Source organism: Pteronotus mesoamericanus, unplaced genomic scaffold (assembly GCF_021234165.1).
Source record: "Pteronotus mesoamericanus isolate MK-2021 breed Mesoamerican mustached bat unplaced genomic scaffold, CSHL_Meso_final contig_50, whole genome shotgun sequence".
Classification (NCBI taxonomy): Eukaryota; Metazoa; Chordata; class Mammalia; order Chiroptera; family Mormoopidae; genus Pteronotus; species Pteronotus mesoamericanus.
In genome coordinates this window covers 22,807,456-22,820,133 of record NW_026555186.1, presented here as the reverse complement: position 1 = coordinate 22,820,133, position 12,678 = coordinate 22,807,456, and the positions used below count along the sequence as shown (strand labels likewise).

The following is a 12,678-nucleotide window of genomic DNA, read 5'->3' as shown; positions in this document are numbered from 1 at the left end:
AGACACTGAGAGTCTTTCTTTCCAGGGTCACAGCGCCCAGTAGAAAAGTCCGGCATGGCTGTCCTACCCTCACTCCCACTGCCGGGCTGGCCGGGCAGGACAGGCCCTGACCCCTCCCCATGTCTTGTTCCCAAGAGAGTGCTCAGCTTGTCCTCAAGGAAAGCGATGGCCAGGGAACCAGGCCCTGACTGGCAGGAGAATCAATTGTAGTGCCAGATTGTCAAGAAGAAGTTAAGGAGATATAAAAATATCATAAACACTTTATAAAATAAATAATATAAATGCTGAACATTTGTCAGAAAACAGTTACAACCAGGGATGCTAAACCAGAGCACATCACTAGACTTTCTACAAATGTCCTCTTGGCCCATAAAAACCAAACCCAGTTTTCTCTTTCTTGTTTCTACATATGGAAATACAACAAGAAATAATGCCCCTAAGGAGAAATACAGACATACAAGATGCAAAGTACCAATATTTGGTTAGAAACATAAATGACTGTGAAAATGATAAATGGCTGGAAGATAGCTTCACAGTGAGTAGGTGGGAAACAGGAAGCCTGCCACCTGGTGGATCCATCGGCTACAGCGAGTGCTGCCTAAACGTGGCATAATGTGGCTCACTGGGTGGGTTTATCCTCAGTACATTCTTTTAGAGAGGGAGCAACCTCTTATCAGAGAGATTCTGTGATGCTTGCTTAAAAATAACAACAAAAAACAGGACAGCAGATTGTTAAATGTTCAGTTAGTTCTCTTTTACTGTATTGTGTGATTAGCGCATGGTGGGAGGGAAATGACTTTCAACTGGCTGAACTGAACACAACAGCAGAAGTCAGTCTATCCAATCATTTCTCTCAATCTGGCTCCACATTCATTATCCATTGGCCTTGGGTACCTATTCAGCCAGACTGTTTTCAGTTTTTCTCTCTGCAAAACGCACAGGGAACAGCGCTCTTCCTGCGTACCTGTGAATTCACACCCTCCGCAGTCCAGCCCCACCCTTCTTGCATACTGCATTCCCTTTCTGAACCTGCCTCCAGCCACAATGCTTTACTTGGATCTCTCCTGCCCCAGCGTTTTGCACACTCTCTTTGTTTTGCATAGACTGTCCTGCCTCCCCTTCCCATATACTACTACCAGCTCTCACAGCCCTGCACAGATGATGCCTAACTTCTCATGTCCGCCCACCTCGGGGGAAGACCATTGCTCCTTCAGAATTTGGGCCCTGTGTATAGTCTGCTGTTTATGTTTAGCACTTTGATGGTAGCCAGGAATTGTCACTGTCTTCCCCTGTGAACATGAGATGGTAAGTTACTGGCAACCAGAGAACTTAATGCACGAGCACTCTGTGTAGTGCTTGCAAGTACTGGTTCCATGTCTACACTGCAAGGGTGCAAACCCTCTTCTGCCCTTCCTAGCAGATAAGTTTGGGTTGCTTGACTATCTTCTCTCTGCTTTAATCTCTTCATCTATAAAATGGGGCATTTATATTCATAGTACCTACCTCCCAGGGTGTGTGGATTACCTGAGTGTATTCATGTAAAGTACTCTATTTCCTGTTACTCTTAATTTTTTTTTTAATTTATTGATTTTTACAGAAAGAGGGATGGAAGGGAGGGGAGGAGAGAGAAAAACAGTGATTTGTTTTTCCACTTATTTATGCATTCATTGGTTGATTCTTGTATATGCCCTGACTGGAGATTGAACCCGCAACCTTGGTGTATTGAGATGACACTCTAACCAACTGAGCTGCTTGCTCAGGGCTTATTATTCTCATGTGTCATTTTTTGTGGGCCCCTTGCAGTGCCTAGCACAATGCTCTGTACATTTGAGGAGCTCAGCGATTTTGTGTGGGTGGTAAGAATCAGTCTAATTGACGGTCCCCACTTTAGTATCCAGAGGTTCCCCAGAGTTCATGGAACAAAATTTTTGAAGCAAGGACTGATGAAGTTTTAGGGCTTCCTTTATGCATTGGGGATTTAAACTAATGCTATTCTAAAAAAGTGACCTGGGTGAATAGAGTTTCCTGCATTAGAGAGAGGTTAAGCCAGGCAGGTTGTCGTGTGAGCAGGGGATAAGCCTGGGTCAGTATGTTCTCTACCTACCACTAAAGTGAAGCCATGAACAAACATGGGATATGCTTACTATATTCACAATCCAAATGATAAATAAGTATTGTACATGTATTTCTACATATATACATGCAACCCTATGTGATGGCTATTCCTCCTTTTTCTAAGGCTGCCATGAGCTTTCATAAAGTGGTTTGTAAGTACAAAACGTCACGTAAACCACACCCGAGAAAAACCAAAACACAGCTACCACCCTGTGTTATCCGACACATCGCTGTGATGTCCGACCAGCGATGGCAGCACATAGGAGCCCCGTGTTGATACTCGTCACTTTACGCATTGTAGAAGACCTCTGGGTAAATTTAAAAGAAAGCTGCATGATTACACAGTTCACTGGGAAGATAATTAAATCCCTTGTATCCTCTTTGTTTCGTTACACTGGTTACTCCTCTTGAGTGCCTCCTTCATGAACAAGAGGCAGTACCCCTGCTTGGATCTGTGACAGAGCACGCCACGGCTCTGAAGAGTGCCAGTGGCTCTCCATCACAGCTTGTCTGTGCCATTTCAGAGACACGCATGCCTACATGCAGGAATGAAAGCGCTCTGTAGCCAGACGATATAAACGGGATTGTGTTACTGATGGGATCGTGTGATTCTGCCAAGAGACCTTGCCAGAGACCTTCGGGAGAAATGTACCTTCAAATTTCAAAGAAGCAGGAAGAAGGGTTTTTAAATCCAGAATCATATTAGAATATTTTATAAAATAAATGCTGGAAATGATCAACCATGTCTCAGTAAAATAAATGCCTATTTTCTAAAGACAGATATTTCAGCTTATTATTTCTTCTTCTGATTTTAAGAGCACAAATATGAAATGATATAAAGATATGCTGTGGCAGGAGCTATGCTGCCTATAACATGGCGCTGTCATAAAGAATGAGAAAAATCGCTTTGACCTTCCTGTAATTGCTGATGCTAAGATATGGCAAAGATCTAGTAGGACTGACAACATCCAAGGGGCAACCGCCTATAAAAACAGACTTCTTGCTAAAATGAAGGGTCAAAGTGAGCCCCTAGAAAAGCTCAAGGCGCTCTGCAGAGAGAGATGGTGCTTCTGCCCGACTGCCTTTGTGGCCCCTAGTCCACTGGAGAGGCTCATCTATTGGATGCAGTGGACAGAAGGACCTCCGCACCCATCCCCCTCAAAACAACTTCCGAGCCCTTACAAAGCGTCTATCCATGAGCCAGCAATGGGGCACCCCTGGAGCACAGAGGGTCAGGCACTGTGAGAGAAGCAGCAGGTCAGACACATGAACCTTTGTCTCTCTCCTTGAACTTTGTCTTGGGGGGTTCTGAGGTCGTATCAGGGGATCTCACAGCTAAGGGATCTCAAATTCAACAATTGTTCTCTTGCCTCCCATTTCTTGGACACTTAGAGTTGTTCTATGCCAGCTGGACAAAGAATATTTTGGACAGCAAGCAAAGAACAACCCCTTCATTCACCTCAATTCCATGAACATTTATCTGGGTAAATGCTGGGATTATGTGGGAAGTTTTAATAGTAATTCTGCATCCCTCCTGCAGGACTGCCATCAGATACACTGTGTGTTCAGTTTGACCATGAGCTGATTTCCAGACCTGCCTATGGCTCTGCAATGTTCTCTTGACATTCAGCCCCAGCCCGCTGGTGATCAATAGTATGCATTTGTGAGAAGACTGCCTACATTTGGAGAGACACCCTGTGAGTATGGATGACAGCACATCCCACCTCCAGCCCAAGACCAAAATCTCATTAATGCTCTGAATTAATCAATGGTAATAACTTTTCTGCAATCTGCTACTTCACACAGGACCTTGGGACATACATGCTATTTCTACTGGTGGAACCCAGGCCAGACTCGGAATCTTTGGAGAAGAATTCTCTTGTGTTGGTTGGGGAAACGACAGAGAAGTGAAGGAAGCCACTTAACTGAACTTACTTGTGAAAGGTTCTACACACCCACTTCCCTGTAGTACCTCCCAAATTCCTCGTTTTCTCTCAAGTTCCAGTTAAACAGCATTCCCTGTGATGTGTCTTCCTACACATAATGTTTTCTCCAAAAGTGTGGAATTCCTCCCTCTGCTACCGCCCTGAATAATTAAGTTAGTGGTATTGTATCTATTCACCCATCTTCTACATCTTCCATACTTCTCAAGGGCAAGGACTATACCTTAATTCCCACGTTACTGACATCTATTATGGTACCTGTCTCCAACCAGGGCTCTGGAAGTGGTCTGAATGCACATTATTTAAATGGCTTACATGAGTGTGTGCCTCGTCCCTCACCAGGACTCAGGTTACCCGGAGCTTTCACTCACGCCTGTGTCAGGGGGCCCCTTCCCATGCTCACAGAGCAAGAGGGCATCCCCAAACCTATTAATCTGTAACACAACCCTCCCACCAGAGACACTGTGTTTCTGATCTCAGAAAATTAGTCTTTTTTCCCTGAAAAATAAATGTAATATCAAGCTCAAATTCATCTGTATCTGTTTTACTCAAACCCATATTTGGAGCTACACCTGTATATTCTAGAATGAGCAGGTGGCAAAGCAAATAACTTGAGAAAACCGGGAGGATCAGCATAAGATTCTCTCTCTCCACTGTTTCCTGTGATCTTCTTACTCCCTAGGACTTATTCAGCTTACCTTTCAAATAGAAATTAATCTCTATTCAAAATCATTCCGTATGGGGAGGTGCTAATGATTGCCAGAACCCCTTCTTTCATTACCTCCTATTTTTATAATTTACAGTATACGTGTTTATACTCACGATGGTACCTTTCCAAGGAAATCCAACTCTCAGAGTAGACTTTCAGATCAGACCCACAGTTTAATACCACTTTGTCTTCTACTATGCTAGAATAAAACCTCCTAACTGCTCCTGAAGACAATCACCTTTAGTTGATTTCAAACAGATTTTCCTATTTGAAGTAAGTAAAACAAGGAGAACTCTTATTATTTGTAATTTGGAATAAGAAGCAAAAGGAAATTAGGAAGTGATTATGCAGATATAAAGATATGTTTTTTATGATATAAAATCAGAAAAGTCATCTCTTTGTCTTTAACAGTAAACCTGAGACTACCGAACACGTTCTCAGCAATGAGACTGGGTGTGCAGGGGTGTGCCAGAGAGGAGCTCTACGCTCAGGTGTAGAACTCCTGGTACCAGTTCCCCTGGCTACATGTCTCATCTGGACGGTCACGACATAAAAGAGACAATACCTTGAGCAAGAGCTCAATTACTTCCGTGTGGACAAGTCCATGCACCGGTTCTCCATTGATGTGTGTGATCAGATCCCCAGCCTTCAGTCCTGCCTGGTATGCTGGACTTCCTTCTTCCACATTCTAAAGTCCAAGAGGGGAGGACATATTGTAAGCAAACAAATGGCAACCCTAATGCCTACTGTTTCTAGTGACAGACTATTCTGAATTAATTAGCAAATGACCCTAAGCTCCTAAGATGAAATCACAAAAATCACAAAGGCACAGTTGCTATTTCCATTGTCATCATCCTAAAACAGGATCAATCCTATGGTTCCTTAAAAAAATTCAGGTGATTTGAGAAGGTAGTTTTTTAAGAAAGAAGGCCGGGGGTGGAGGACAGACTAAAAAGATAGGAAGTAGGACTGTCTCTGACTCTTCATACCAGCTCAATGCAAAGAGTGAACAATCAAATGTGAAAAATGGACAGAACTATGAGAAAGGATTAGTTTTTGCTAAATTCACTGCTACCATATTCATAAAGGGAAAGAACACTTCAGGAAAATGGAATGGGTCCCAAATGCCTGCTGAACGGAAAATTTGCTGTTAACTATGTCTCAGCCAACTCATCCATTTCCGCAGTTTGGCTGGGGATGAAAAGCAGCGAGGATGAGCGACTGCTGGTCTTACCCAAACGATGTGGTGCACTGTATAGATGTCACTGTCACCCACGTACACCCGGATGGCTCGGATGGTGAAGCCATAGTTCTTCCCTGAACTATGGATGACGACGGGCTGATGGGGACTGGCAGACGCCGCTGAGGAATCTCGGCTGGGAGAGGAATCCCGTGAAGAAGAGGGGTCCGAGGACAGGGAGTGGGGAGACATTGGACTTCCCAGTGGAGAAACAGCAAACATATCTGCAACACAGAAGCCAGTCGTCAAAACCAACCCCGGTCACACAGGTACGCATGCAGCCACCCTCACCACGCCAGCCCTGCTGGGATCGGGAGCATGGTTGCAAAGCAAATCCGTTCATGTCTAATAAAAAAATAAAAAAGAAATAATAAAACATATTTCTGTTGGTAAGCGGTATGAATTTCACAATAGAAGCCTGTCAAGGAAACCTCAAAAGTGTCTCTATTTTAATTAGTTTTCATTTAATAATATGAAGTTATACTTTCTTAGTTCTCTCTGCTAATTAAAGCACACACACAAGTTAGCTAATATTTGGCCATGATATTATTTAATGCATTTTATCTTAATTAAAGAAACAAATCATAGCTGCATGAATTTCAAGTCCACTCCCACAAAGAAGACTGTACGAACTATAGGAAAAGACTCTCAGGCTCCAAATCATGTCCTTATCAACTTTAACACAGTCCTTTTCAAACGTCCATGACCAAAAAAGAGTTTTAATTTACCAGCTGCTTTTTACATTAGTGTTGAACTACTACTGATTAAAAAATTGGATCAGGAAAGCATTGAAATGACAATTTATTTATAAAAGAACCAATCCTTATTACAATGGTTACAAGTGATTCTCTTCGTATATTACCTGCATTTCTAACAAGGTTTCTGAGAGGATAATGCAGGTGAAATACAGAAATTTTAAGAGGAACTCAGCTCATATTCCAACCAATTCTTAACGCAATTTTCCTTGTTTTAAAAGCGCACCTTTCAATTGGTCGTTCATATCAATGTTCTCGATATGTGAATCTGAACAGATTTTCACTGATCATGTGAAGTTGTACATGTATGTTTGAGAACAAGAGTAATCTACAAAAGATGCTGAAGTTTCATTGTGAGCTCAGTCAGAGCCAGGCCAGCAAATGCCAGCGCTACGGAATCACCAGCGTGGCGAGTAGCCTCGTGGCCACAGTAAGAGGAAGGCACCCATACCCTCTTACACGAGGAGCTACAGGTGTCACTATCCATGCCCCTTCGCTCTCCAACCTCTTGTGGCACCTTGGTGCTCTTTGGCTGGCTACCTTTTGTCTAATCAAGAGGCCAGGTGAAAAGACATACACAGGTGGACAAACGACTTCAAAACATGCAAGCAAGAGGAGGTCATGGTGGACACACAGATCCAAATTGCTGAAAAGCCAGGCGCTGGATACCCTGTGATGATTTTTCTTCCCAGTTTGAATAATTGCCCTGTTTTACCAAGACGTGGGCTTTCTTGCCAGCTTTCAAGGTGGACCGGACCGCATCATACTCACCTTCCCGACACCGCTGCACCGGGGCCACTGCCTTCGGGTATGAACAGTCACTTAAACTAGGGAGACGAGTTTGTTTTATGGTGCTAAATGGGGTGCCTCCCAGAAAACAGAATATGGTAGAGGGCTACTGCTAAATAAGCATTTATTTATATCCAGTTTCTGCCCAAAATTGAAAGTTCAAAAATGTAAACAATCCTTTTATACATGGTCTCGACTCTTCCACACACAAGTCATCTGCAATATACTTCAATTGCCAGTTCCACTCTATTGCTGTCATGTGAGTGATAAGCCACAACAACCACCAGGGTGTGCATTTCATCTCTGCCAGTGGCACTACTACAGACTCAGAGGCAAAACCAGGTTGTGGAAAAATACTGCCATTCAACAAAACAATAATTAAGCCTCATTTTCTGATATAGGGCAGAAAATGACTTGAGTACCAGTAGGAGGAAGCATAGCTCAACAGACAGGGCTGGGAAAACATAATTTCAGTGCTGTCTGTGGCTCTCTGCATCCCCCAAAATAAAAACTTCTGTTTTCTGTGTCTATTTCCCCATTAATTAGATGAGAAAAACTATCCTTAGCTTTCCAACACAGATGTTGTGAACAGCTCTGTAAAGTATATAAATGATACTTAATGTACAGAAGAAAAATTATTCAGGAGGGGAATTTATCACTTCACTTACAAGGGGAAGAAAAGAAAAAAGAAAGAAAACAAAAGAAATACAGCTTTGTGGGAAGGAAGGTTGCCTCATCTCCTGATGCAGAAAGAAGCGGGAAGAAATGAGGCACCCAAGCTCTCTAGGAGCTGGCAGCAGGGGGTGGGGGGAGGGTGTTCCGCAGGGAGAAGCTCTAGAGAGCTGGGCTGGGACCCCTTCCTTGTAGCTTCCAGCAATCTTGGACCTGAACAAGCATTCCAAACTGCGGGAGGTGGGCAGGCCACATGCACAAACCACACAATTTCATGCGAGTAGATGTCTCTCTACCTCCTGGGATCATGAGGGACAAAGCACTGGCAGAAAGGGACTTTGTGACTTTTCCCAAGATTTTCTTTTTTTCTGTGCTTTCTAAGCGCTGCCGAGCCATGTGAGAAGCGGGTTCACTGGATGGCTTTGAGGAATTATCTGTACTGTCCACACACTCGCTCCGTCCATTTATCTGATCCAAGTGCTCTGAAAAACTGCCAACTGTACAAAGAAGAAGGGATAAACACATGTTCAAGAAAATTTGGGATAGGAAAGGTGGAAAAAAGGTAAGAGAGAAGGAAGAAGGAACACTGGGAAACATACTCCCATGTGGCTCTTGATCCGATGGTATCGGCAAACATCAAAAACACGTGACTCGTTTGAGAAAGTGATGTGGGGGAGGAAAGATGAAAGAAGCGTCCAATCAAGTGTCTTCTACTTGTAGACTAGGTCTGCTAATCTAATTTTTAATCAATGATTCCATTTGACTAGAGTAATTACTTTCTAGAATGTATATTTTACAACATTTACACAGGCAACTCTCTGCCCACTCCACTATGCTATGAAGCGAACAACATGACCACCTACTGTATACTATCCTCTGATAACAATGATCATTGCTAGGAATGCTGTTATAATGGTTTTTGATAATATGGACATCATTGAATCACTTCCTGTTGATGTAAGCCTGTGTCATCTCCTGCCATCTTCCTAGTGCTCACCTCACACCAGGCTTAGGTAGGTAATGTACAGAAAAGTACCTAAAGTGTCTCCTTTGACTTCTCACAACTTTCACTCTAATTTCCTTGTACATTTCATAGGACAAGACAAAGAATGTAATTGGCTATATTGCTCAATGGCTCATTACATCTTCCTGACTTTTAATCTAGACAGCGTGTTATATGCTGAACTGCCCTAAAGATAGTGGATCAGTGTCTTCCCCTACAAGATCCCTTCCCCTCCAAGTCAGCCTTGCCTCATTTTTAATATTAGCTTTTACTGTAAACTGGAGGAGTTACTTTTAGTTAAAAAATTAGGACTTCCTTCAGCGGAGGATCACAAGAGAATATAACCCCAAGGGAGGATGAAGAAATGAAGTCACTGATGTTGGTCTGATGACTGCACAGACCAAAAGTAAAAAAGTTCTTAAGCAGAGAGACATGGTGAGTCCCTCAGAGAAAGCTCGACTTGTCCCCATTGGTTTCTTCTACTCTGTCTTCCATCGGCTATTAGTTTTTTTTCCTCTATTTTTAAAATCACAGATACTATATCTATTCTTTCAAAAAATGCTTATTTCATTTTTACTTTTAAATGCTATATTATAAGCCTGTACTTTAATAAATCATCTACACTATCATCACCTTAAGATATATAATCCATACAGAGAATTTAATATCATTATAAATGATCTTTTGAAAGACCAGCCAGGACATTTTAAAGTGCTGACCATATGACATTCTTTGCCTTGGAAAGAGTTAGGCTTAATTAGATTTAACTAACATTTCTGTCGCACTGCTATATATGCACCACTCAATTGCGCAGTGAAGTCTGGCCCTAGTTCCCGGGCGGTGGCACAGACTCTAGGTGGGGGTCCCAGCTAAGGGAAGCCTGTGACCTGGGAGAGTAGGGTTGGGCACGGCACAGTTCATGGCCACCTCCTGTGCTGTGGGTGCAGGAAAAGATTCATAGACTTCCAAGTGACACCCATCTGACCTGGAAAGGAAGACAATCTTAAGGCAAACACCAACAGTCTTTCTGTATGCCAAACTCGATCTCACTTAATGGCATACCTATTCCACACATTCCAAATAAAGAAATGTATTGCTGAAGGGCATGACAAAAACTGCTTCACAAGTCAAAAATCTCATCTCAGAAACCTTAAGCTTACTTCCGGGTAAGTTACACACTCCCTTCTCCTTTCTAATTTGGTTTGGATAAGATCATTGACAAGTATAAAATGAAAAGCTGAATCTCTTTACAATGAATAATTTGTTGGATGCAATTGAGCACTGTACCTAAGACTTCATGACTTTTATTTTTCGTTTTCAAATAGAAAGTAGTCATGAAAAAAGAGAAGCAGGTATAAGCTGTGCTTTCCTAAATGGCAGAGTGTGAATCTACGGTGTTGTCTTTCACCACCTCTCCCCTGCCTCCGCCCTCTCACCTCTCATTCTGTAGCACTGTACATAGCCCAGACTTCTTTTCTGCCAGTGGTGGATAATGTCACCTTAATGTTCTGGAAATGTCAAGGGTTCTTTCTTTTTGATGGTGGAGCAATATAAAAGTCAACAAATTTAATTTTACTACAGTCACGGCTTTCAGATTCCTTAATTACCCTTGGCTATGAGCAAATGCACACATCTCTCTATTCTGCGTGGCCCCCAAGGTCTTTGGTTATTTTTAGTGAGTGTGTGGGGGAGACAGAAAGAAAGGAGGTTTAAGTCTATTAATCAAAATGCATGGCGGGACCTAGGCAGATTTTTTTTAATTATGAAAGTCATCTATCAAATGCTTAGACATCATTCCCCTCCTCCCTTTACCTCCTCCCTTTCTGACAGTGAGTAGGCAAAAGAGACTAAGAGACCATCAACAATTCACCACATTAAGAATAAACTTTAAATGGAGGTAAATACATTTCACTTGAAGTAAGAAACTAAGAAACAGATAGAGACCTTAGTAACCAGAAATATAAAATACTGAGGTATCCACATGTGATTTTATTACCGAGATGAACTAAAAATGGTCAGGGATCCCAGGTTTCTATGTTGTTTCTCCACTATTTCTACAGTGCTATTCTCTTGGCTTTATAGAGTTGGGACAAGTAGAATTATCCGAATGGAAACAGAACTGAGGCAAAGAGAGAAAAGGAAAAAAACCAACATTGGTTTACCCCATGATAAACTATAAGTATATATGAAGCTCCTCTAAAGAACCAAACCTTTTTATTGAATTCATTGGGGTGATGTTGGCTAAATAAGATTACATAAGATTCGGGCATACAATTTCATAATTCATTACCTGTATATTACATTGTGTGTTCACCACCCCAAGTCAAGTCTGCTTCCTATAACCCAGGCTTTTTCTCCCCAGGGAAGGTGCCAGTGCAGCCCCCACCGCCACAAATTATGCGGCCGCGTTGCCCGCACTCGGGGGAACCGCAGGGGCCAGCGCCCCGCGGTCAGTGCACACGCCCCTCCCTGAAAACCCCCTTCGTGAGCACGGCACCTCCCCTGCTAGGTGAGTATCAACCTGACTGTTTAATGAGACTAAAATAAACTTGGCCTGAGAAATTTCTAGTCTTAAAATGATTTAAAAGAACTGTACACTATGAATATTCAGTTAGTTTAAAAAATGTTCATGACGAATCTCGGAAATTCATAGTTATCAATAACATATTGAATATGGCTTAATGAAAACATTTATTAGAACAATCCTAAGCCATATCCATGTTTTACTTTTTTAAAAAAAAGCATAAACGCACATTGCTCTGTAGAAGGATATATGTTCTGCATAAAATTTGTATAAACCAAATAATATTTTAAACGCACTTTAAGGGCTTGCTCTGAGGGAAGTGAAAGTCTGACTATCTAATGAGGACACTTTCATTATTAAGGGCCAGCAAATAGCTATGACACATTAAGCATTTTTAAAAACCCATGGAGACACTGTTCCTGCTGTCAGGAAGTAACACCAAAGCAACATTATAAAGTGTTTCCACGGAGAAGGCCCAAGCCCCTTGACTGCCTCTCAAACAGTCAAAGCTGTCTCAGGAGTGTCTCACGCCGGCTACCCAGAGACTGGCTGGGAAGGTAACTTTGGCCTGCAGTGGAGTTGTTTCATATGCACATAAAGCACCACTGTGAACTGTGTTGGTATTTCTGACTCCCCTGTCAGTCCCAGACGTAAGGAAGACATCTGTGAATCCCACAGTCGTAAGCGCCCTGCTGCGCTCACGGAGGGCCTAGTGTGGAGAGGTTCTTATTTGGTTTTGCCCCTTAACAAAAAGCAACTCCACATCGACCACCCATTTCAACACAAGAGGGAAAACCAGCTTTCTGCTACACTGACAGGTGATTTAAGACATTTTTGAGGGTCATGTTGACCATGGGACAATTTGATACTGTCCCTTACTCCTAACTCTGAGTTAGCTGCAGTCCACAAGACATGCCTTTGCACCAAC

General features: G+C 42.5%; 1 protein-coding gene across 5 annotated transcripts in view; it reads right to left on the bottom strand.

Moving 5' to 3' along the window:
* MAST4 (microtubule associated serine/threonine kinase family member 4) overlaps nucleotides 1–12,678 on the bottom strand; it is a 527,956-nt gene that overhangs the window by 12,157 nt on the left and 503,121 nt on the right. For 3 of the 5 annotated variants that reach the window (XM_054578437.1, XM_054578438.1, XM_054578440.1), the window contains 3 exons: nucleotides 8,520–8,720; nucleotides 6,002–6,231; nucleotides 5,333–5,455 (listed from right to left, as the gene is read on the bottom strand). In XM_054578437.1, coding sequence (XP_054434412.1) covers nucleotides 5,333–5,455; nucleotides 6,002–6,231; nucleotides 8,520–8,720 — 554 coding nt within the window. The remainder of the gene's footprint in view (nucleotides 1–5,332; nucleotides 5,456–6,001; nucleotides 6,232–8,519; nucleotides 8,721–12,678) is intronic. The other 2 variants (XM_054578439.1, XM_054578441.1) reach the window with 1 other exon arrangement.